We start from the raw sequence: 27,329 nt of genomic DNA on the forward strand, positions 1-27,329 counted from the left end.
TGGATAGGTGTCTCAGAGTCTAAATTCCAGCAATAATACATTAAAATGTCAAAATGTCCAGTTTCAATAAAAGATTACAAAACACCCAATGAAACAGGAAATGATGTCTCAGGCAAAGAAGAAGATTAAAGCATCAGAAATCATCAAAGAGGAGGACCAGACCTGTGAAATACCAGGCAATAGTCCTAAACATGCTCACAGGGCTAACAGAAAACATGGAGAAAGAAAACCAGAGATGAACACAAAGAGAATATAAATAGGAAGATGGAATTTATCAAAAGGAACCAAACAGATCGGAAGACCACAGTAACAGAAATTAACAATTCCGTAGAGAGGTTCAACAGCAGATGGGGGCTGGCAGAAGAAAGAATCAGTGACCTTGAAGATAAGATAGTGGGCATCATCTGATCTGAGAAGCAGAAAGAAGATAGAATGAAGAAAAGTGAACAGAGCCTGGGGACCCTGTTGGACGCCATCAAGTGTACCAATATATGCATTTTGAGATCCTAGAAGAAGAGAGAAAGGAACAGAGAGAATGTTCAAAGAAATTGGGAGAGTTTAAGACATTAACAGAGTTCCTCACGACTAGACTAGCCCTGCAAGATATACTAGAGAGAGCTCTACAGATTGAAATGAAAGGACAACAGAAGATAGATTGGACCACATGAAGAAACAAAGATCTCCAGGAAAGGTAATGATATAGGCAAATATAAATGCCAGTACTATTGTATTTTTGGTATGCAACTCTACTTTTTACTTCCTACAGTATCTAAGAGGCAAATGCATAAAATATAATAAGTCAGTGCTGTTGGACTCATAATTTTTAAACATGTAACCTGTGATAAGAACTACATAAAGGTGAGAGGATGAAGTATTATAAATTTGTGTACACTCGTGAAGTTAAGTTGGTATCAAAGCAGATTGTTATAGATTTAGGATGTTAAATGTAAGCCCCACAGTAAATACAAAGAAAATATTGGAGAATATGCAGGCTCATAGAGACAGAAATTAGAATTCAGGCTGCCAGGAGCAGGGGGCCAGGGGAAGGAAATTGGTACAAAATGGGTATAGGGATTCTGTTTGGAAAGCTGAAAAATTTTAATAATAGGAGGTTATCATAACATTGGGATGTGATAAATCCCACTGAATGCTGTACTTGAGAGTGGTTGAGATGAAAAGTTTATATTGTCTATATGTTCCCACAGTATTTAAAAAAGAAAGAAAATCCAACTCAAGAGACAATTACAATTAAATGTATTACATGATCCTGGATGTGTCTAACAAGTGAGGAGAAAAGGCTCAAAAGAGCTTTATTGGGACATATGAAAAAATGTAATATGGACTGTAAGCTTTATATCAATATTAAATTTATTGAACTTGATAACTGCATTTAAGGTGGCTACATAAATGAATATTCTTATATATAGGAAATATACATGACAGTATTAAGTGTTCAAGAAGCATAAGTTTGTAACCTATACTCAAGTGTTCAGAAAATGGATTGATAAATTTATACAGACACAGTTTGAGAAGATAGATGGATGATGGACGGATGGATGGATGGGTAGATATGACAAATGTGGCAAAATATTAAAAGTTGGTGGGTCTAGGTATCTAGAAAACAGCTATTGGAGGTCCCTGTGTGAGTTCTGTATCATTTTTGCAACTATTTTATAAGTTTAAAATTGTTTCCAACTAAAAAGTTTTTAAAAAATACTACTGGTTCCCAAATAGACCCAGACAAATGTGTCCATTTGAGTTTTGACAAAGGTACAAAAGTTATAGTGCTATAAAAAAGGCTGATAACCTAGTCAACAAATGGAACATTGATCTAAACCTCAAACTTATATAAAAATTAACTAAAGTGGATCATGGGTTTAATTGTAAATTTAAAACTCTGAAACTTTTAGAAACAAATATAGGCAAGTATAATATCACCAGGACTAAAGTAGGCTCAGAATTCTTAGTCTTGATTCCAAATTTATGACACAGAAAAGGAAAAAGTGATCAACTGAAATTTTAAAATATTTGCTTTGTAAAAGACTTTCTGAGGAGGACAAAAAAAGACAAGCTATGGACTGGAAGAAAACTGTAAATCACATATCTGACATAGGATTTTTATGTTGAATATTTAAAGAATTCTCAAAATTCAACAATAAAAAGCAAATAATTCAATTAGAAAATTGGTAAAAAACATTCACAGATATTTCACTGAACATATACAAATGGCAAATACGTACATGAAAAGATGTTCAACATTGATAACCATTAGAGAAATGCAAATTTGAAACCATGAGATATTACACATCTATAAGAATGGCTAAAATAAGAAAAACACAGTGATGGCGGTGAAACTGAACCACTCACACGTTAGTGGTGAAAATGTAAAATGGTACAGCCATTCTGGAAAACAGTTTTTCCCAAACTAAACATGTGTTTACCATACGACCCAGCAATTTACTCTTGGGCATCTATCCAAGAGAAATGAGAACGTATGTTCACACAAAAACCTATATGCAGATATTCATAGCAGTTTTATTCATAAGAGCCAAAATCTGGAAACAATCCAAATACCCTTCAACAGGGGAATGGTTAAACAAATGGTGATATGTTCATACTGTGCAATACTAGTCAACAATAAGGCTGTCAGTGCACACGACAACTTGCAGGACCTCAAGGGAGTTATGCTAAAGGAAAAGCCAGTCTTAAAAGTTTGGGTCCTATATGATTCCATTTATATTGCATTCATGAAATGATGAAATTACAGAGATGAGAACAGACCAGTGGTTGCTATGACTGTGGCTATAAAAAGATAGTTTGACTATCCTTGCAATGAAACTGTTCTGAATCTTGATTGTGGTGGTAATCACACATTCCTACACATGATAAAACTTCATAGAACTAAACACACACACACACAAATGAGTTCATGTAAACTGGTGAAATCTGAATAAGATTGATAGATTGTATCAGTGTCACTTTCCTGGATGTGACATTGTGCTTTAGTTACACAAGATGTTACCACTGGGGGAGAAATTGAGTGAAGTATACATAGAATCTCTCCATATTATATCTTTTAAAAATACTGATCTTTTTTATTAGAGAAGTTATAGGTCTACAGATAAATCATGCAGAAAATACAGAGCTCCCATATACCCTCCCAACACACATTCAGTTCTCCCCATTGTTAGAACTTTCCTCTCTGTATTATTTCTTACAACTGCATGTGAATCTACAATTATCTCAAAATAAAAGGTTAAAAATATCACTGGATGTCTATTATATTGAAAATATAAAGAAAATACATACTTTGGGGAATTTTAAGAGTAGTGTAATACGATTAGAAGGCATGCAGCAGGAGGCCCTCAGTGGAAGTCTTTGACTTGGAGCTTTTTTTAAAAGATTTTTTTTCTCTCCCCTCCCCCCCCAGTTGTCTGCTCTCTGTGTCCATTCGCTGTGTGTTCTTCTGTGACCACTTCTATCCTTATCAGTGGCACGGGAATCTGTTTCTTTTTGTTGCGTCATCTTGTTGTGTCAGCTCTCCATGTGTGCAGCGCCATTCTTGGGCAGGCTGCACTTTCTCTCATGCTGGGCAGCTCTCCTTATGGGGCGCACTCCTTGCGCATGGGGCTCCCCTACATGGGGGACACCCCTACATGGGGGACACCCCTACGTGGGGGACACCCCTGAGTGGCAGGGCACTCCTTGCGCGCATCAGCACTGCGCATGGGCCAGCTCCACACGAGTCAAGGAGGCCCGGGGTTTGAACTGTGGACCTCCCATGTGGTAGGCGGACGCCCTATCCGTTGGGCCAAGTCTGCTTCCTGTCAGAGGAAGTCTTTGAATGACAAATGATTGTTACTAAATTACCTTCTAAGGAGGTGATTCCTGTTAACGGAAGGGCTTGTGTATGACAGAGGGGGGGCTTGTGGATTTGGGCCCAGACTAGATTTACTGAAGGCAATAGAGGAGAGGGGGTGTTCAGGAATTTGTTGGCTCACAGTTTTGAGGCCAGAAATCCAGAATCCAGGTGTCAGCAATGTGATGCTCTCTCCCTGAAAACGACAGTGCTCTGGGGCTGTCTGCCAACTCTCCTTGAGTTCCTGGGCCTTGCTGTCACGTGGCAATGCACCACGGTGGCATCTTCTTCCTCTTGCAGATTCCATAGAATTCCAGCTTCTGGCTGCTTCCCGTGCTCTCTCCCTCTGTGGTCCTCTCTGTAGGATTAAGACCCATTCTGACGCATTTTGGCCACACCTTAACTAAAGAACTGCATCAAAAGGTCTGTTTGCAATGGGCTCCCACCCCCAGGGATGGATTTAAAATTAATAACAAGTTTTTCCAGGGTACCTAACTCCAAAGCACCACAAGAGGCATGGAATAAAAAGCATTCCAAGGTGACCAAATGTTTAAACTTGGCCAGGATTGACGAAGCAATTTTTAACCAGTCCCCAAGGTAATAATGATGTATTCTCTAACTGTCCTAGGAAATTTTGCTCTAGGGGATCTATGGAAAATGGTTCTGAAGGTCATATTACATTTTGATGATAAAATATATTTTGGGGATAAATTAATTTAGAGATGTGCCCTAAAAAGACAGGAATGGCATCCTTTCTTCCAGTTTGCCCGTTATAAACCCAATAGAAGTTAATCAGCAGGTAATTGACAGACTGACATCAATGTTTTGCTAGTAGCCTCCTAAGGGAGGTCTGCCATAAAGGCCAAAGTGACACGGGAATGGAGGAAGGCAGAACAGGTGGAGAGAGAAGCATTAACGCCATTCTTTCCCTCACCCCTCCTCACGTTAATATAGTTGAAGTTAAGCAGTCAGAGTTCGTCTCAAAAATCTCATATGTAAGCACAGAATCACTCAACAATTAGTAGTAAATAAAAAAGAGAGAATAAAAAAATAAGAAAAACAAATTCCCCAGTTAGAACACTAATACAGTAATAACATTTCCAAGGAAAATAATTGCATTAGATAATTTTACAAGGGCTTGAAATGTCATCCTCAGTATTGAGGCATTTAATGTAGTTTTAAGATTTTAGCAAAACAGATTTATCTCGCTATCAAGAAAAACCACATTGACATCATTTGAAAATAATATTGTATCAGTCAAAGAGGTAATTTCAAAATGAATCTTTTAAACCAAGGGATTTAGAATGTTAGTCACTATAAATATACTTAATATTTAAGAGGCCCCATAGTTTAGATATATTCTCAATTTACATAAAAGAACCAGCTATTATGCTTCAAATATTTTAGACTTCTAACTTAAAAGTCCATGTTGAGATGATTAATACAAATTTCCACTTTTTAATAAAATTTTTACTTCATTGATCCATTAAAACTAGACTTTAGGTTGTTTTATCAAGTAAGTATTTGATGCCCATGGACAGTCCTGAATTATTGTTCTTTAGCAGAAGACATTTCTGGAAGATTTAAAGTTCTTTAGCTAAAAGAGTATCATGCAGAGGGAAGGGTTTTTTCAGAATTCCTTCAGAAGCACTTGTGGGAACATATATGCAGCTTGCCAAATCTAAATTCTCTTTCATGAGTGTACTTTTGGACAACGTTCAAAAATGGACCATAAAAGTAGGCCACAAAAGCAAGAAATTAGGTTTGATTTGCATGAGTTTCACCACTTTCCTTGGCATTTCTGCTATATTAAAAATATCCTTGGCAAGGTTACCAGCTGTAAGACCTTTCTGATACCTGCCTGAAGGGAATAAGTTCAATTCTAAAATTGCTGAAAAAGAAAATGCAATCATGATTACAATTTTCAGGTCTTTTTAAAATCTTAAATGCTTAAATATTAAACACCATGTCTTAACTCATGGCCTAGATTTAAAAAAGAAAGAAGACTTCGTCTGAAATGTTTCTTTAGATCTGATTCTCAGTCCTAACATGGAATTTGAAAATTTTTTGGAAAAATAATAGCTGAAATTAAAACAGATAATGCAAAAATTGGTATAAACCATCTCCTCCAGAACAACTTTAAATTGTTTCTATTGTTCACCTGTAGATTAAATTTATGTTGTCTTGTCTGAATTTCTCTTTAGAGGTGAGCATCGTGTGTGTGTGTGCGCGTGCACATGAGGATGCAGCTTTCCCTTTTATTTATAAGGTGAAGATACACCACTGCAGAATGTAAATATATAGGTTAGTCATCTTTATTTATATTATCTACTCCAGCCTTTATTATAAGGCTTAATGACATGGTTACCAGATTCTTTCTTCAAGAGGTCAATTTTTGGTTGATGACTAAATCACTTTTAAACCCTCTTTGGATGAGTTAAGGTAACTTAGCCAAACAAATAACCTGGTAGCTGTTAAAAGCTGTCAATATACTTTTTTTTTTTTAAGATTTATTTATTTCTCTCCCTTCCCCCCCCACCCCACCTCACCCCACCTCACCCCACCTCACCCCACCCCAGTTGTCTGTTCTCTGTGTCCATTTGTTCCATGTTCTTTGTCCACTTCTGTTGTTGTCAGTGGCACGGGAATCTGTTTCTTTTTGTTGCGTCATCTTGCTGTGTCAGCTCTCCTTGTGTGCGGCACCATTCCTGGGCAGGCTGCACTTTCTTTCCCGCTGGGCGGCTCTCCTTACTGGGCGCACTCCTTGTGCGTGGGGCTCCTCTATGTGGGGGACACCCCTGCGTGGCAGGGCACTCCTTGCGTGCATCAGCACTGCACATGGGCCAGCTCCACGCGGGTCAAGGAGCCCCAGGGTTTGAACCGTGGACCTACCATGTGGTAGGTGGATGTGCTAACCACTGGGCCAAGTCCACTTCCCTCGATATACTTCTTTTGTCTGAATGATATTGCTGTATTTAATTTTATCATGATGGCTGGCTAATGGTCTTTCCTGAGAAAATGCTCTTAAATAGTTTGTATTACTCCCAGCTGTTTTACATTACCAGCCTTCATAGCCAGGCATGCCTCTCTTCACCACCCAAGCAAAATTATTTTCAATGCCCAGCACCCCTTCAGGCCAGCTGCTGCTATGATCAGGTGGGGGAAGCCTTGGCCACAGCCATCAGTGGGAGCCTGTGGCTCTGACTCACAGAGGCCAAGGCAGGCTGCCGGGATAGAGAGCTGGGCCAGCCTGGCCAGGGCTGGCCAGAGGGCTGTGGGCTCTGCCATGTGCCAGGGGATGCCCCCAGGTTCCGGGCATGGGGTGAGCCGCAGCAGGTATGACTCCAGCGTTGGCGCAGCGCTCCCTGGGGTCACCGGCCGCAGCCTGCGGAGACCCGTGTTCAGGAAATGCCTTTCCGGTCTGGAAGAGGCAGCGAGGCCACAGTGTCTGGGGTTCGGCTATCACGGGGATGCCGGCCGCCCTTGTCCAGAGGGTGGTGGGGGAGGAGGGCGAGCAGCTGGGGCCACACTTGTCTGGGACCTGCCCACGGGCTCTGGGCTCCAGGTGCAGGGTTAGTTCACAGATATGCTGGTCCTTATCAGAAGGACATGATAAAACGCTCGCTCAGAAGAAAAATTTTAAAAATATTAGTATTTCTATTGGTCAGCCAAAGGGGTGCTGATGCAAAATACCAGAAACCAGTTGGCTTTTAGGGTAGAAGCTTACAGTCGCAAGGCCCTAAAGAGTCCAAGTTGAGGTACCGTAAGGCACTTTCTTACCCAGAGTCTGTTGCCACGTGGGGATGCGTGATGGCGGGCGATGTCTGCCAGGGCTCAGCCTTCCTCGTCCTCTTCAGGCTCTGTGGTCCCAGCTTCTTCCCATCTCAGCCGCAGGCTGGGACAGCTCTCGTCTCTCTCCTGGGCTGGTTCTCTCCACAAGGCCAGCTGTAGGCTGTCAGGCTAACTGCTCCAGCTCTTTCCCGGGCCTCTGCCTGTCTCGTGGAGCTCTCTCTTTCCTCGTGTGTCTGCTCCTCTGTGAGCTTACTTCCCAGGCTTCAGCTTAAAAACTCCCACTGACACCTCTGCTGCTTGGTTTTCTCTGTGAGTGGGACTCAACATCCTATTCACCTGGCCTAATCAAAGTCTAGATCATAACTTAATCAAGTCAGAGTGAAACCTCTGAGTCCAATACAATCTAATATACTAGAGGAACAGACCGTTTCATAAACATAGTCCAGTATCTACTTTTGGAATTCATAAATAATGCTCAACAACTGCAGGACTCTTTCTTTAGGAAATACAGACTAGATGACCATTTTTTGTCTAAGATGAGAGCGTTCTGACGACCTTCTTACTGGCAAATCATGTGTTAATTATCCATTTCTCCTTCCCGCTTCTTCACAGTAACTATATGTAATCTCTGCAATATTGTTCAAATTTGAATATAAAATTTTAGACCTAGAATCAATCCCCTAGAGGTTATCTAGACTATTCCCATCTCTTCATTTTACAAACTTGGCCTCCAAGATTAAGGAACTTACCCTTTATTAGGCAATTACTTAGTGGCAAAATAAGCATCTTGGGGCACCAGTCCAGTTTTCTCATAGTACTAGGCTTCTTCCAAAAGAATGAATAAATAAAATCTCTAGTAAATATCTAAAATTCACTATGTCAGAAAGATTACCAATTATTTTCTAAAATTGAGGCTGCCATGTAGCCAAAGTTATTGATTTTAGTTTCTGCTTTTTCCCCTTTCCCTTCCTATCATCTGGCATATGCCAATAAAAATTAATTTGATTTTAAAAACACCGTGGGAAAAGATAAACCCAAAAAATTCATTAAAGAAATGTTACATTACTAACTTGTGCATTATTTAGGAGTCTATTTGCATGCAAACTCTGGGACCTTGGATATTTGTGGAAATAAAAGACCGAGAGTCTGCAGTCACACCAAAAGGTCATGAAGCTCTTGATGCTAAATCAGCTTTTAGATTTCTGAGGCTTCTGGCATACATTTTCACAAGGTATTCAGGAATTTATATCCCCAAGTAAATGTGGATTTACCTTCAGATGATCAAGGCATCACATCCCAAATTAATTCAAAATGAATTTTAAATGAATCTACGTTATCACCATGAAACTCACCAAGTTTCATGTAACATGCGTGCCAAGTCGTGCAGGCAGATAAGCACAAACACACACGTATGTGTGTCTGCACAGAAAGATGTGCCCAGAGTCTCACAGTCAAGTCAAAGAGCATAGTTGAGGTAGTTCTTCAAGTATCTGGGGCAGGAAAACACACATTTACCTCAGATATTTGGATAATGGCCACTTGCTTTGGCCAAGGAAGTCTTGCCACAGAGAGAGAGCTTAAGATTCCAGATGGGAGACGGGCAAGTGGCCCTGCCGCCCGCACTGGCTGGGGCCCTGAGCAACGGGCTCCGTCCTGCTTCATCCTGACCCCACCGGCACTTCACCGAAGCAAGACGTCTGTTAATAGCAAAGCCTGTCCAGAAACGAAGTAGTCCCCCTTCCACCGAGAACCCACACACTGAAGGCAAAGGAATGTTCTCAAGGGCCCATTCGCCATAACAGTTACAGGCTAAGGATGAAATATTAAGTCAAACGCATATCTGGTTAAATATAGGGTTTAGAAAATAGCATCATTGTTTCAAACTAAGAACTCAGCAGTTCTATTTTTTTTTCATGCTGGTAAAAATAATAACTTTCCCAATTGCTGCTGGACTATTTAAAGCACATCAGTGATGTATGTAAGGGAACATGCAAGGGAATTTTCAAATATATCAACAAAATAGATCATTCACTCTGAATGGGAGGAGAGGGGTGAGGGGGGTGGGGGGTCTATGGGGGCCTCATATTTTTTGAATGTAACACTAAAAATAATAAATACAAAAAATTTTTAAAAATTAAATAAAAAAATTTTAGCTAGAAGAGAATTCTAGATAAATGTTGCTGTAAAGAGGAGTCTGCTACAGCAAAGGTGGGAAAATGCCAAAAGTGGGTGGGTGGTCTAGGTGGGGGTATGTTGGCGTTCTCTGTGTGTGTGTGTGGGGGGGGATTGTATTGTTTTTGCAACAGTCTGGTAAGTTTGAAATTATTTAACAAATAAAAAGTGTTTAAAAACAAAAACAAAAACAAATAATGGACCTTGAAAGTACCAGTTTAACACTTCATGTAAAAAATTCAGAGAAGTCCAGCTGATAAAGGTGTGAGGGTCAGCAGCTGGTAGAGGACACTGCGTGTCATGCGCTGATATAAATTTAGATGACTTTTTTTCCTCACTAGAGGACTGTGAGAGAATTCCCTGGGAGGGTTTTTCCTCCCCTCTCTATCAGTTAATTGCTACAGGCTCCCTTTGGCCTTAGGTTTCGAGCTGGTCAGCTCTTGGCAACTGTAGAATGTCATCTTTGCGGCATGCCAGCCTGTATCCATGGCTCCCTTAAAAAACTTCAATACCAGGGGAGCAAGTGTAACTCAGTAGTTGAGCCCCTGCTTCACCCCTCCGCAGCCCTGGTTTCATTCCCCTGTACCTCCTAAGAAAAAAATAGGAAGCATTCCTTTACAGAATTCAATAGCCATACCATGCTTTTAGATGCTCCATGTCTGTGCTCCATATAGATTTTATTCATCAGTGTATATTTGCTAGTCAGTTATCCCAAATTAAGTTGACAGTTATGCCAATTATGTCAAATCAAATAGAAAGTAATAGTAGAGCAATACAGATCACCAGCGATATCCAAAAGTTTTTATGAGTATGAATAAATGGCATTTACTCCATATTTCAATAGTAATTTTTATTTATGTTGGCAAAATATTTTATTTTTGTGATTCCAATATTTATGCTGTAAAATATTTATATTATGAATATAAAATTAAACATAAAGATATGTAATTATATAATTTAATGCAAAATAGAAAATGTAATAAACTGTTACATAATATATACTATAATAAATGCATTTTACATATCATATGTCATGCTATATTACATAGAGGATTTATAGCATTTATTAATTATTTCATATTTGCTGGTACTATTTCAAAAAGTGGGTACTATTATTATACCCATTTTACACATGAAGAAATCGAGTCCCAGAGAAACTATTTGGGTCATATAGCTACTATCTAGAAGAGCAAGACTTGAATCCAGGCAATCTGACATCAGCTATAACGCTCAGCTCCTTGTTATAATACAGTATAACAAAATATTAATTCTGATCTATTCTGTGAAATAAAATGATCCATGTGGTAAAAATTAAAATAACCCTTTTTATTTATGGCTGGCCTAATAACAAAGAGGAAGCTATAGTAATATAAAATATATTTTTCATCAGTCCAATTCATCCAGTTACAATTACACTAGCAAAAACAGATAAGAAATAAATTAAGGTGAATGGTTTTAAAGCCTGATTTTACAATAGACTCAGTGGCCTAAAATTAGTTCATTTGAATGTGGTTTGTGTTTTCTCTTTTTTCAAGGCTTATAAGGCATACAGTTAAAAATAGTTCAATCAAAATGTCTTAACTTAGACATTTTACCATGGCACCCTAGCAGAAATCCTGTGAGGTGGTAGGACAAGGACTATTAATCACATTTCACAGACAAAGGAAGATTTAAAAAGTAAGAAGATTGTGACTTGCAAAATGTTCCTCAGCTATCACATTATAAAGCCAGAACCCAGCCTGATATCAGTGCTCAAAATTCACTGTATCAACTTACTTTACAGGCTACTTCTTGATGTTTAACCTCCCCAGATAAAGAAATAAGACCATAACATTTTCCTTGGTATTATACTTTTGCATCACTCTTTGTGCTTGGTTTACTTTATCATATGATTAGATCATCCTCTCAAAACACTCTGAGATTTTGATAACTACAAGTTATGATAGAGAATAGAGTACACTTTTTGTTATTTGAAACTAGAACTTCATAATAACTTTTTACTTCAGTTCATTTCATTAAACAAAAGAAGATAAATAGCTTTTTGATGGAAAAAATAACCAAGAAAACACTTAGTGATGTAAAATCACTTTTAAGCCAGGACAATTTTATTATGTACAAATTTTGTGGGATCTGCCATTTCAAGACTCAGGAATGTGCTGTTCTCTCCTGCCCCTGCCTTTTTTTCAGATGGCTTTCCACCACCCCCACCTCCCTAGCACCTCTACCCTCACCCCAAGCTCTGGGACTTTGATTAGGTCACAAAACTTTTTGCACGTAAACCTAGAGAGAAGAGAAGAAATTTTATAAAGACTTACTCCTCTGGGCCAGATTAAGAAGTTAACAGGGAAGGGGTTTAACCCTTTCAGCTTAACTTCCATGTAGTTCTTCTAACTCCCAACATCACTAGTGAGTTTAAATGAGACATACTTATTCAAAGAGCAAGGAAGAAACGTTAGAAAGAGTTTTACCTCTGACTCTGTAGAGTCTTGCTAGGCATCTTACTAGCCCAGCTGTTTCATTGCTCACTCCTCTCCTTCCTCCTTGAAAGTCACTGTAGCATCCTGTGTTTATGTGACAGTAGAACACCCCTGTGCTATCCAAATCGGATATAAGACATCGCATTAAATTAGAAAAGCTGGGAGTCATTCTCAATCTTTACTCTGCCACAACACTTTTCCATAATGATGTTTAATTGCATTATAGGCTCTTATAAGTGAATGCAGATTCTGACATGAATCCAAAACATTTCTTTTTTTATAAAAAGTAAAACACGATTTTAATTTCTCATTGCCAAACGCTGGTCCTCAGTAATGATCACTCTCTGCGGACCCTGGGAGAGGTGAGAAAGTAGGCTGCAGGCCCTGAGCATCTCCTTGGGCGCTCCTAGAATGCTAACCACTTTCTTGAACGTGTATTGAGATGCGAATGAATGAGAATGAGCATCTTGTGGTGAGAGCCACGTATCCACTCTATTTTCCGAAAAAAAAAGGATACTCAAGCTTCTGTATGAGCAATATTATCAGTAGCAAATTACTCGTGACACACCAGCGTGTATGCTCTGCTCATGTGAGTGCCAATCATCTAGGTCTGACACACTGAAGAGCATGTTGCTTTGCTGCCTTATGTCTTGGTGGCTCTCAAAACTGCAAGCGAGAGAGTTCCATCCATCAGCCTTGTGGGATGGAGGCCCCCTCTCAATCAGAGGTGGAGGGGGCATCACCATCCCAGAGTCCTCAGGTTTGGGGAGTGAACGATGGACTAGAGTGGACTTACTGGTATTCTACTATAGACTTACTGTGATTCTAGCAACGGAAGAAATTATATCGCTGATGGGGAGGCAGTGGGCCCTGGAGGTGCTGAAGTCAGGGAGAAGAAAAAAGAGGTGTAATATGGGGGCATTTTCAGGACTTGGAATTGTCCTGAATGACAGTGCAATGACAGATACAGGCCATTATATATCCTGCCATAACCTACAGAATTGTGTGGGAGAGAGTGTAAACTACGGTGTAAACTATAATCCATGCTGTATGGCAATGCCCCAAAATGTGTTCATCACTTGCCATGAATGTATCTGTATTAGTCAGCCAAAGGGATGCTGATGCAAAATACCAGAAATTGGTTGGTTTTCATAAGGGATATTTATTTGGAGTAGGAGCTTACAGATACCAGACCAGAAATCATAAGTTACTTCCCTCACCAAAGACTATTTCCACGTGTTGGAGCAAGATGGCTGCCGACGTCTGCGAGGGTTCAGGCTTCCTGGGCTCCTCCCTTCCAGGATCTTGCTTCTCTCTGGGTTCAGGGTTCCTCTCTTCTCAGGGCTTGCTTCTTTCTGGGCTCAGCATTCCTCTCTTCCTGGAACTGGCTTCTCTTTCCTCAATGAGCTTACTTCCTAGGGCTCCAGTTTGAGGCATCAGCATCAAACTCCAACATCAAAAGCCCTCAGCTCTGTCCTTTGCCACATCTTTTATCTGTGAGCCCCCACCCACCAAGGGATGGGGACTCCACGCCCTAATGACGTGGCCCAATCAAAGCCCTAATCATAACTCAATCACACCCAGGTACAGACCGGATTACAACCATAATCCAGTATCTATTTTTGGAATTCATAACCATATCAAACTGCTATAGTACCACACTAATGAATGAAGTTATTAATGTGGGGAAAGGTGGGAGCTGTGGGGAGTGGAGCCTATCAGAATCCCTTATAATTTTTGTGTGATGTTTTGTATAATCTAAGTAACCTTAAAAAAAAAAAAAAAAAGCCAGCACTTGACTCCTTCCACACATTCCTGAGGGTTTCTCCAAGAACAGTGGGCTCTTGTGTCTTGTGGATGGGAATATGTCCACACATTCTTTTCTTTTTCTTTTTTTTTTTTTTTTTGAGATTCTAACTTTTAAAAATTTCCCCCTTTTACACAAAACAAAGTAGAAGAAATAATACAGGATTAAAATGTCAACCAAGGTTAATCAATAAAACACATACACTCAAAAAAGCTCCAGATGGGAAGAGTGTCTTATTTACAATGAGGAAACACGTGTAAAATTAAGGTAGTTTCCATGTGGAACACTAAAACCAAAAATCAGACATCTGCTACATGTGTGCCTCTGTCTACAGATATTGGAGGGAGAGAAAATACTTACCAATGGACAGATACACCATGAGGCCCAGGTTTTGATGGTATCAGTGCAATCAATTCACAAAACTGTATTATCAGCTTAAGAATTGTTCCCAAATATATCACAATATTTTTGGCCCTCAGAGGTTCACTCCTATAGATTTCAACTACACTAGATTTCTGGCTATGAAAAGGGAGATTATAAATTTTCTAAGGAGTTACAAAATCTTTGTAGACCAGAGAACGGTTCCCATCACCTCAAGTCCGTTCCACCGACTGCCCTTGCAATCTTCAGAGGAATACCCAGGAAAAAAGTCAGAAACCAGCAGAGTCTTGGCTTCTACCTCCAATTCCAAACCTGTGGGGACCAAAAAAGCCAGGATTACCATAGCATGAGAATCTTGAGGATTGCCTCTAATGGCTTATTCTGGTCTTGAAAGACTAGTAGGATACAAGTGTTTTCTATTGAAATGAATCCTGACAAACGTAGGAAGACTCGTGTCCTTTGCTGGCAGTTCTTGGAGTGATTGGGGAATGAATGACGGCCTAGAGTAGACTTACTGTTCTCCTGCTATAGACTTATTGTGATTCTAGCAGTGGAAGAACTTGTATCATTGATGTGGAGGCAGTGGTCATGGGAGGTCCTGGGGGAAGGGAGAGGGAAACATAGATGTAATATGGGGGCATTTTTAGGCCATTGCCCCAAATACATGACATTGCAGTGACAAATACAGGCCATCACATATTTTGTCATAACCTACAAAACTGCATGGGACAGAGTGCAAACTCTAATGTCAGAGCATTCTGATGTGCAGAGGTTAAGCACCTTGGAGGACCTGTGATCTTTCTGCGCAGGCAGGTAACTCTGGTGACTAATTTAGTAGGTGGGACTCCACTGAGGAAGGATTTTAGGAAGGTTCTTTGGGTGACTGTCAGCAGCTCCTCGCTCCAAACTTAAAGCCTCAGATTTTGAATAAGCAAACTCCAGTAGGGCAGCAAAAGCCACCAAAACTTGACTTAAAAGGAAACGAAAAACCAGGAGTCTTTCTAAAATTGGCAGTTTCAGTTCTATTTGATAGGACATAGAAATTTTATATGCAGAATGTGATGAATGGATTTTTTGTGACTTTTGTTATCATTTATTGCGACGAGCAGTCAGCAGAGGCACATTTTCCTTGTTACTATTCCTCCTATCTAAATAACTATCATTAGAGGACAGTAGTGACAAAGTGGCCAAGTCTAATAACCAAACTCGCCTTAGCTGTGGATAGGTGAATGAGGTAGATGATCATCCAGTTAATTGTATGGTTTTCTATAATAATATAGCTTATTAATATATGCATGCATTTTTATTTTAAAACTCTACATGGTGTGATGGAAATGATAATGGCTTTGGCGTTAGGCAAACGTGGTGAGAAGTCTGCTTTACCTACTTAATATCCTGGGGTCCTAGGGTGATCAGCTAATCAATCTATGCTTCGGATTCCATATTTATGAAGGAATAATAGTAGTGACAGTTCAACATTGCCCATGTCATCTTTTTATACTTTTCCTTTACATCCTTTCCCTTTGCTCACTATTTATGCATACATATACATAGATACTTATATACATAAACAACATATTATTCATTACACATGCTCCCATTTCATCCAGCCCCAACTCCCAATCAAACTTTAGAATTATTACTTAAATTGTCCTTACTACTTTTTCCCAGTTAGAAGTCTTCAGGTCACAAGCGTATGTTTTGGTCGATAGATGTGCACAATGTGGAATGAAATCACCAAGTGCCGGAGTTTCGTTTTTGCTTTTGTTCTTTCAGGAAGGACAGTCTAGCTACAACTCTCGTTTATTAGAAGCAAGTCACTGTTTATGAGAGAGAAAGTGGCGATGGGGCCCATGCTTGTTTCTTTGGTCTTCTCTCTTTTGGACCTCAACTCCAGGATCTGGGAGATTATTTTCCTTTGTTCACTGTTACAATTTACTCCACATGAATCATGGCAAATCCCCTGAGCACATGGCTTCCTGTCCCTCACTGGGTATCCACACTCTCCCTTCAGCCTTGGTCTTTCCTCTTGCAGGTAAAAACAGAAAAGATGGAGAGAAAAACATGGTGGAGCCCTTTCTCCCCGCCTGTGCAAGCCTCCAAACTGGTGATCGCTGACACCATTTGTGTGAAAGCCTTTTTTTTTTTTTTTTAACATATTACACTAGATTTTACTAATGAACTCATTCCTGTAGCTTCTGCAGTTTTTTTTTTTTTAACCCCAACCTAGTTCTTAGAGGATTATCCCTTTGAAACTTCTAAACATACTTTGAGCGGAGAGCTACGTAAAAGTATAATTACACAGCTTCACTAATACCTGAAAAACACCTGCTGAACTAACCTAACGTATAACAGTATGGCCAAGTGAAAGTTTCCTGGTTCCATGTCCTGTTTTTCTTTGAAATGAAATATCTCACACATTAGTCCATTATCTGGAAAAAATATGGAGAGTTGATGAATTTTAATATAGGGGTATTGCCAATGAATGGGCTGTGTAATTTATCCAAGCAAGTAATGGACTAGCTGTTATCAAATTCAATGGTCCTTTTAATTAGGACATAAGCTAAGAGGAGTATTAGTCTAGCAATCTTTTGTATCCTAGTGCCAGACACATTCTTTGGCAAGAAAATATGAAAAGCAGCAGTAAACAACTGAAGACTGCCCATGGCTCTGTAGGGATTTGGGAATAATTCCTGGGAGTGGGAATTGAAAATGGAACAGCATGGGGAAGAAATTGTCATTTCAGTCACCAGATTTAAGTGAAGATGACTTGTTTACCAGCATGCATACACATTTAATTTTAATAATGCTTACCATCAGTCTGCTTATATCTAATTTTTTTAGAGGAAGGTTGAGGTTTATATGGGAAGGACTTGGTCAGAAGCGGGAAATTAAAATTGAAGTGTATATAATTCATTCTGGAACTATTTAAATTTCATTGTTTGAAAGATTTTTCCCTTTCCCCCTTTGGTCAAAGAGACATGCTTAAAATTCTTGTTATTTCTTCACAAGAAATACTTTTTTTTCTCCTTAGGTTCATATTTAGGCACAGCATATTATATGGACTACTTATTTAGTAACTCTACCAACACTATATGTGGATGGAATAACTTTCAGTAAAGCTTTGAGAAATATGGGCTTCATTTTTAAATCACTATGTGTCATTTAGTTTTTTAAAGTAGTTTATTAGTCATTTTAAGGAGTAAATGCCCCTGGCTCAAGATGTTACTTATGTCTTTCATGTTTTCTAAAGTCTCAATTATTCTCACAGAAAGAACTAGCTAAGAGTTTAGACTAAAAAGCCAGATCAATTGCCATTTTAATAAGATATTTAAAATTAATTGGAGGGTCTTCATGTTTCTCTAAACATCCCCGTGGAAACATGAGCATGAATCATCACTGTGGGCATCTTCTTACATTGTCCATAACTAAAATTATACCCCAAAACCAGAGGGGTGTTTAGTTTTGGAAAGAAAGAATACAAATTAGAAAGGAAACCACATGACACGTGCAACTCGTGCCAGGAAAGGGATAACATTCTTGGTTAAATAAACTATAATGATATCAATAGGGGAATTATACAGATTCATTTGTCTCCCTTTAGATTCATTCTCATTTCAAACTGGGATCTAACTTCACTTTTATCAATATCAGAGGTTTTAAAAAAATCATGCTCCTCCTAAATGGTAGATCTATGTAACATTCATTTTCATCTTAGTGTAGCTTAAACATCATCAGGATCACACAACAATGACTTGTGTTTTTGCACCTTTATAATAGAGTCATTGTTTCAACTAATTTTCAGAACAAGAATAGGCAGGCAATATTAAAGGTACTTTAAATGTCTTCTGTTTTGGTAAAGAAGAAGCCACTTCACCTATTATAATAGATGTTCTTTCTCAGCCATGTCCATTTTAAGGTTATGTTATTTAAAGGCAGAGGATAATTTGTTCTGAGAAGTTTTGCATTTTGCACTTTATGCTTTTCTTTAATATTTGCTATTTTAGTAGAAACTAAGCAGTGAACCATAGGATAGTTTCATGTAGTGTGTTATTTTGCTTTCAATTACTTACTGGGGGATTACCTGTAGGAAAGAGAATGGCCCCGGGATTTCTTTCCTGCTTCTACCATTTCTGAAGCCTCCTCAAGCTTTATATTAAATGTGAGTTATGTGGAGGGGAATCCCAAAAGGTCCAATCGTTTTGTGGTCTAACGATTGGAAAAGTTTGGAAAGCCAGTGGGTGTTTAAGATGGAGAGAGCACGTTAGGGCTACTGTCAAAGAACAGCCCTGACTCAAGCTATGTCTGGGTTATCATCACAGCTACTGTATGTCCTGTTTAGTCCTGGAGGGTACCAATTTTAATTATGCTACCCCATTGACTTGCCAGAAAATGAATCTCAGTTATTGACTGAGGAAATTTGGCGAGCCTATAATGTGTGAGTATTTAGAAGGTACTTTTTGCTCTGCTATCTTTCCTCAAATGTCCAAGCTCTTTTCCACTGAATGTTGCTACATCTCTAAAGGGAAAAAATGATGGAATTAATCAATAATTGTATTTCTGTTAATTTTTCCTTCCAACTACTTCAAAATATGAATGAGAACTGAGTAAAAACTCACGTATGTATGTCATACTTACTTATGTCTTCTTTTTCCTAGAACATTAGGAAAGATTAGTAAAAGCCAGGAAAGGTTAACACATACCTTTATGGTAGTCAAAAAAAGACTTAGGATATACTGAATATGAATTTATAGATAGGTGATATATTTATCTCCACTTAACTGAGTTAATAGAGCAAAGATTTGCAAAGCTGTGATCAATATATTACATTTTTGTCTTTCTTCCTAAAATATATATTTGTGTCCAAGTAATTCATGTTCCACTTAATTAGAAAGCAGTTAACACCAGTCTTGAATTTGATCCTGGTAATGCTGTTGTTAGGTGAATGTTTTTAGCTTAAAGTCTTGGGCTCAGGGCAAATGGCTTAGGTTCAAATTCTAAGTTCGCATTTTCCACAGACCTTCGTTAGGTAAAAAGTAACAGAGCAAGTCTCAGTAATTATTTGTAGACTCCTTTGACAGACTTTGAAGAACCTATCATGTTGAATCATAGCACTACCAGGGACCTTGAGAGACCATTATCCCCCACAGGTGCATGGAGAATTCTCAATTAGCAATCTCAGAAAAGGATAGTTAATTAAATGTCACACAGTGAATCCACCTTAATTTATACATCTCGATCAATTATTCGGCTGTGTACACTGAACTCAAGACCAAAATCTGTATGGGGAACATGCAAATATGTGCTGGCTTGCACACACACATTTTAGGAACTTGATTTTAGGAAGCCAACAATATGGCTGGGAAGATAATATTAGTTCAGAATAAACAACTGAGGAGGAAACATGGAGTTGTATCCTTAAATCTCTTCTCATCCTGGTTTGGAGTGAAGAAAAGTTGAACATTGCTTTGTATAATAACACTACATGTGTTTAAAATGCTTTATAAAGTCATTCTTCAGCCTTTGTCCTCATTTAATCTTTCTACACAGCACTATTCTGAAAATAAATCTTGATTTTTCTCTGAATCACAGGCAATTTTACTGCAAGTTCTGACATCCAGAATTATACATGAATCTTTCATTAGAGTATAGAGTTCTCTCATTCATGGTCTTGGGATTTCTCCCATTTGGAAGCTTGTATTTGAAGAGCATAAAATTAAATTTCTGGGCAGCCTTTTCAGAGTTGTGAATGCTATGTGTGGCGCCCTTACCAGTAGTGCTGAATGGACATTAATTCAGGGTTGTGTACTACTATTGCACACTGAATTTTGAGTTGAACAAAGGCCAAAAGGAAAATCAGTATCATTTAGAATGTGGCACAGTCATTAATCATTTTAATATTGGTTGAAAAAAATGTTATAAAGGTAGTAATAATTTTTCTGTAGACTAAATTCTCATAGAGAGGAATTAGGTGTTTGTGATCAATTATGTGCATGGAACTACCTAGGAGGAGAAGGCTACCTATTAGGAGAATACCTCATTTTACTCTAGCCTGGAAAATCTGTCTTTGAGCTGGTATCCTGATGCTTTACCCAGCATGTCTGTGGTAACGGTCCAACTCTACCGATTTTAATTTTGCCATTCTGCTTATGAATTCAGGGTGTGGAAGTGATTTAGAAATTATAACATAGCATTCGGTCCCTGATGATAGCTTGGAAAAGGAATCAAATGGCTCATCCACTGAGCCTAATTAATTTGGCTCACCAACAGAGATGGTAACTAGAAACTGTCAAATGGCACAAGTCAAAGATTATTGACACGAAAAAGGACAATCACTTATTCTATTTCAGTCTCATCCAGTGCTTGTTATTTTACATTTTATTATTAGTTTCACAATATGTGATTCCCCTTTCCACACTTTAAGATTTGTTCTAGATGACTTTTAGGAATCTATTCAAGAAAACAGAATCAAATAGTTTAAAAGATACTTTAGAGACACACATTTAATTGCTAAATTGCTATCAAAATACTGAATTTAGTCTTGACATCCTAACGAAGTCTTCCAATTTCTACTTGAACCTCTTTAGTGTCAGAGAAACTTGCCCCATCTAATGCAGTTCACGTCATGTTTATCCTAAATTTTTTTCCAATCAACCTTCTTTTCTTCTCTCTGGTTTAACTAAGGAAAGTTTATCCAGTAATACATAGTTTTCTGGATTGATTTTAAAAAGATTTGAATCTTAAAGCAATGATGTAAATATTTTAGACATCAGATCTTAAGATGAAAAAATAAAGAAAAATTGAATTTAAAGCAAATCTTAAAACTGGAGAGAAAGAATATAATGGGTGGGAGACAAGAATCATGAAAGAGAAGATAATGCAAATAAAAATGCAAAAACAGTCCACAGTAGAAGCCTTTGCCTGAAGAATTACAGAAAGGCAGCAGTTTACAACATTGATTTGAGGAAGAAAAAAGATGCAAACAACCAACATTGATGTTTTTACTGTTTGCTTTATAAAAGAGGGATTCAGTAAGTCATATATGCCTAACAAGTATGTCCACTCTTATTGATATTCTGTCAGTATTTGGAAGAATCAGGAAACAAAAATTGGAGCACAGACTTCTGGATACAATATCTGAAATTAATAAAAAGCACTTCAGAAACTCCAGGGTATATGGTGACAGGAGAGAGGTGAAGATAAAATTGTATTCATAAAAGCAAAAAAAAAAAAAGCATATTTTAAATACAGTTTTATCCAGTCCTCCATATCTTTTCTTCCTCCTAATTTTCTTCCCTTTCCAACTTCCTAAGTATTTAACAGTAGAAAAAAGAATTGATGAAAATGCTTTGTTATTGCTTTGCCAGAGAAACATTCCAATCCATCCCTACCCCCCACCTGACACACACTGCAGATCTTTAATGATAAAAAACAAAAGAAAGAAAAAAAATTGGGAGACTCAAATAATTTGTCTTCTAATATTTCTGGCCATTGAAAATGCAGGTCAAATTCCAAAAGTCCTCTCCATCTGACCAATTTCTCTGTTTCATTACAATTTAATGTTGGTGCTCTGTGGAATTATTAGCCATCTCTCTGCCTGAGGACCACCTAACACAATGGAAAAAGAGAAATCAGTAGAGTATTAATGAAGTACGCTGTAGGTAACAGTCAATTTGCTTACATGGTCCTTCTTTTCAACTCTTTCCTTAAAGGTGTCTTGAGAGTAATTATTGCACAGTGATGAGAGCTAAAAAACAAACAGACAAACGTCAACCAAAAAACCTCTTAGCATCAGAAATCTGTATTTTTTTTTCATTGACAAAAGAACCAGAAAAGCGGCCAGTTCCTAAAGCCTTTCCCTTGTGCAGAGGACAAAATATCTGTTTTATTTTCTACTGAACACCTTTCTCTCCATTCCGAGTTGATGAACTGAGCCTCAGCCTCAGCCTGTGCTGCCTCAGGGCCATTAGCACCCGCATTCTAAGGGACTAAGCCTCCTCCAGGAGGACCCTGCCTTAAACTCCCAGGTTATCCCAGCTTTACTCTTTGGACCACTCCTCTATTCTTGACACATCCCAATTGTTCCCTATACACTAGAGTACCCTCACCTTCCCAAATTTTCCTCACCTACATAAAATTTGCCAGAAAACATTTTACTTTCTGGGATCCCTACTTTCTTTTAAGTGACCAGGAGTGCTAAGTGTCCAATCAGGTCAATGGATCTCTGCCAATTATTAAGAAGTACTAATAATTACTCCTGCCAGGTCATCCAGATCCCAGTAAGCTCTTATAGGAATAAGAACGATAATGTTTAGTAGAGTTAGTTTACTGAGAGTGTTCCACGAGCCAGATCTAGTTCCTACCTTCTTTACAGATGGTATTTTGAGGCTCACAACAATCCTACATGGCCAGTTTTTGCTACTCCTATTACATGTGCGAAACCTGAGAAAATTTAAGAAACTTGCCCAAGGAAAATCAACCAAATATCAAAGTACAGAATTTAAAGCCAAATCTATTTTAACCCTAATACCCATGCTTTCTTTTTTTTAACTTTTTTTGTAGTAACATATACAAAACTCACAATTTCCCATTTTTACCACTTTCAAGTGTGCAGTTCAGTGGTATCAATTACTTCACAAAATTGTGCCTCCATTATTCCAACTTGTTCATCCCCTCAAAAAAGAAACTCTGTACCCATTCAGCATTAACTTCCTCCCACCTCACCTTCCTTCCCTGGCCTCTGGTAACCTGTAATCTACTAACTGTCTCCATGAAATTTTTTTATTCTAGTTATTTCGTATATGTGAGATCATACAATATTTGTCTTTTTGCATCCAGCTTATTTCACTCAACATGGTATCTTCAAAGTTCATTTATATTGTAGCATGTATCAGAACTTTATTCCCTTTTATGGCTGAATAATATTCTATTATGTGTGTATACTGATTTTGTTTATCCATTCATCTTTTGATGGACACTTGGGTTGCTTCTCCTTGTTGACTGTTGCATGTAATGCTGCTTTAAACTTGGTCTACAAATATGTTTGAATCCATACTTTTGATTTGGGTTAGTATATGCTGAGAAGTGCGAGTGCCCATGCTTTTTAATTGTATGTTTTCTCTCAAGTGTTGTTTGGGAGATATTTGTAGTCAATTACTAGATGGAAAAGCTACTTCACACTAGTTGGACCATTGCCAAGCACTAGACGCACACCAGAGTTTTCGGGACATCAACCAACCCCTTTCCAATTGGTCTCTGTATTTCACCTCCTTTTGATTATATAGTATTTCAAGGCAAGTGGAAGAAAAGAGATTGTATTGTGGGTGACTATTATGTGCATAGAACTTTGTAAAGATCAGTGGTGATATTTTCATTTCTATATTCACCAAATATTTATTAAGAGTCCACTATAGGCCAGATATATATCAGTGAACAGAAAGGGACACATGTAATTGCAGTGTTTTGCTACTGATATTGCTCATCCATGACTGCCCGACTGAGTTAAATTACTATGCATATAGTGTCCCAACAAATGCTGTAATGATATGTGGCTCTAATGTGAACTTTGTGAAATATTATTCATTTGACACTCTAAGAACTTCAGAGAAAAGCATGAGGGAAATGATTTATACATTAATGATTAAAAACTAACCTAAATCAATTTCACCACTAAATTCCCTTTAGTATTTTCAGAAGCCCATACCCATTCTCTCAGAAAAAGTGTCCGAATTAATGCAATGTAGCAATTTATTTCTTTTTAAAATTATTTCTTTTATTTTTCATCTCTAATTTTCCATTTAAATATACTAAAATATTCTACTCAGTGATTGACTTGGGATAATGCTTTATAAGAAGTAATGAACTTCTCAGTTTTGATCAAGAATGTACAATTTATTTCAGTGTGGTTTTAGTCATGAGAAATGCAATGTGTTCTTTCTGCATTTTTGAATGTATATCATAGCATTCTACATGTCTACTTTGCTTATTTTAGGAGGTGTATTTTTCTTTTAAGTTAACATCAAAAACTCTTCTATTATAGAAAGAAATGTATAAAAGTTCATTCACCTTTATTATATTCATGTTATATTTCCAAATAATAAAATTTACTACCATTAACAGGGTTTGTCTTGTGTTATTTTTACTATTAGTGGTGATCCATTTGTATTGATTTACACACACCTTTTCCTCCTTGGGACCAACTGTAAAGAAATTGTCAAGGGTTAGGTATAAGTTTACCAAAATTATTGGTTAATTTTTGCACTCACTATGCATACTTTAATATGAAGATGAATTCCTTTCTGATGACCAAGAAAACTGGTATTTATCCTGGGAGCTGTGGGTTAACTGAAAAACTGTTAGCATTGTAAGTCATAGATGTCATTTTACCACTTAAAGGACTTTTTAAATTCATTTTTAAAAATAGACCAAAGAGATTGTAATGCAAAGTATAAGTATCTTGTATACCAGCACCATGGCATTTACTATTTCTCTTTTAGTTATTTGATTCCTAATTCATTTCCTCCTCTTTAAGACATAGAGCTATTTGAAGCCCAAAAGTTGTGCTATTTATTGCGCTATTTATCTTTTCTTCTCTACCACCAAGCACAGCATTCTCAGTTTCGTGGATAAATGAATAATATTGGAATTATTTGTAAAGTATCTAAGAAAACCTATTTTAACATCATGTTAGTTTCTTCAGTAATAATTTTTCTGTTCTAACATTCTTCGCTGTGTAACTGAATGCTTTCAGAGGATTCGTGGTGTACCTCTGCATTGGCAATTATTTTCTACATTTCATATAAGTAGAAATATTTCTTTTAATATTATTTATACCTATAACTAACAGGAAGTTTATTCTTTAAAATGAACATAAATCATGCCCAGGAATGTCCACACTACTTGAAATAAATTACCCCCAACCTTTAGGGTTATAAGAAAATACTTGCTACATTTTGGGGAAGCAGAATGAAACCTTTGCCTGTCTTTTCTCATATCTGGGCTGAACTGGGACACTGCCTCTAATTCCTGCGTTTGGCAAGCATTCATGAAATTTCACTGTGTTAGAATCGGTATTAGACCTCAGTGATGCCAATTGCATTTTAGGGGGCTGAATGATAATGCCATTTTTCACTGGCAGTATTTATCTCCTTCCTTAAAAAGAGAGATGATGAAAATCATTCAGAGAAAACCACTATTAGTAATACCATCACTTCTTGTAGTTTATATTTAAGGGGAATGTGGCAACACATTACCTGGTCTAAATCTTCTTAGGTTAATTGCAAGAAGGATATTCTGTGTATTCCCCTCTGCGTTTACTTTGCTAGTTGGGAAGCTCCTTGATCCATTACTTAACTTTTCCTTTCAGGCCCTCCAGGCCCTCCAGGTGGTCTGAGAATTGAAGACGTTAGAGCCACTTCTGCGGCACTGACTTGGAGCCGTGGTTCAGACAATCATAGTCCTATATCTAAATACACTATTCAGACCAAGACTATCCTTTCAGACGACTGGAAAGATGCAAAGACAGGTGAGTTTTACTTGTCTGATTCATCCGTACATCTTTTCAAAATGAAGTCTCTTGTCAAAAACAAAAACCTAGATGTTTTTAGAATTTCATCGCATACTCTGAAATGCTTTCTTTCTTAAAACATTTATTTTAGTCTTCTGGTCTTTTGGTAGTGGGGGAAAAATGCATGGAACTTAGGGGAGCCGATGTGGCTCAGTGTTGAGCACCTGCTTCCCATGCATGAGGTCCTGGGTTCTATCCCTGGTACCTCCTATTAAAAAACAAAAACAGAAACAGAAACATGGAGCTTAAACATTTACACAATTTAAAGCTGTAGTGGCAGAAGCAGCTTGTTTAAATCTATAATGGGAAATAAAAGAGAGGTCTCCTGGTGTTCTTATTTGAACTCCAACTCAAGTTTATTAGAGGAAAAAAAATCAGTGGGATGTCTTGTTTTGGCAAATGGCATTCACAGCATTATTTATGAATCATTTTATCCAAATATATAGGTTCTATGGTTCTGCATTTTAAAAAGCCACATTGATCTTAAATATTATACTAAGCATCCAAATATGACTACTACAATTCTTTAGTTTCTAAGGGTTATCTCACTGGGGTAGAAATTCCTCAACAGCAGATTTTTTAAAAATTTTGGATTATAACCTTTTCTTATCTTATTTTAAGATTTTCTAAGATTTAATCAGAAAAAAATAACCAAGTGTAAGTTTGGTACTTTACCTTGACTGAACTATTTACTATCGCTGTCTCTCATACCTAGCTTATAATATCACGTATCAGTTTATTTTCTTTCATGGCATCAAAAGAGACAGGGGACCTTTTAGATAATATAACCTGCTTACCTGCTTCTTTTTCTCATTTTCAACAATGTATTTAAACAAACTCATAGGTTCCAGAATTTCTGTTTGTTTAGTTTTTTCTTTTTTCTTTTTGGTGCTGTTGTTGTTGTTACATAAAGAAGAGACATAGAATTATTTGTTTAGTTGTCACTAGAGAGGAAAAAAGACAAAAATGGTAAATAAAATGTTTCTCTCTTTTAAAAACTGAAAAAAAAATTTAATCCAAATGTAACCCAAGCTTGTTCTCATTTTAGCTTTAACTTAATGCAGTGAATCTATTTGTATTGCTCACTGAGAGGTTTTAATTTAGATTTACTTCTATTTGATAATTTCTTCCTCTCTTGGGAAATTAACCTAATATGGATTTGAATTCTGTTAAAAGGATCTAGGATACATTTTAGTATCAAGTGAGTGTCTCCATAGTGTATAACATTCAAATGAATTTGTAACAGGTAAAATGTTTTCATTATGTTATGCTTAT

The 27,329-nt window shown here is 37.7% G+C and overlaps 1 protein-coding gene across 16 annotated transcripts in view; it reads left to right on the forward strand.

Annotated features, from left to right (window-relative positions):
- CNTN1 (contactin 1) overlaps nucleotides 1-27,329 on the forward strand; it is a 417,723-nt gene that overhangs the window by 300,188 nt on the left and 90,206 nt on the right. For all 16 annotated transcript variants that reach the window (XM_004461145.2, XM_004461143.2, XM_058307813.1 and 13 more), the window contains one exon: nucleotides 25,854-26,012. In XM_004461145.2, the coding sequence (XP_004461202.2) occupies nucleotides 25,854-26,012 (159 nt within the window). The remainder of the gene's footprint in view (nucleotides 1-25,853; nucleotides 26,013-27,329) is intronic.

Source organism: Dasypus novemcinctus, chromosome 12 (genome assembly GCF_030445035.2).
Source record: "Dasypus novemcinctus isolate mDasNov1 chromosome 12, mDasNov1.1.hap2, whole genome shotgun sequence".
Taxonomy (NCBI): Eukaryota; Metazoa; Chordata; class Mammalia; order Cingulata; family Dasypodidae; genus Dasypus; species Dasypus novemcinctus.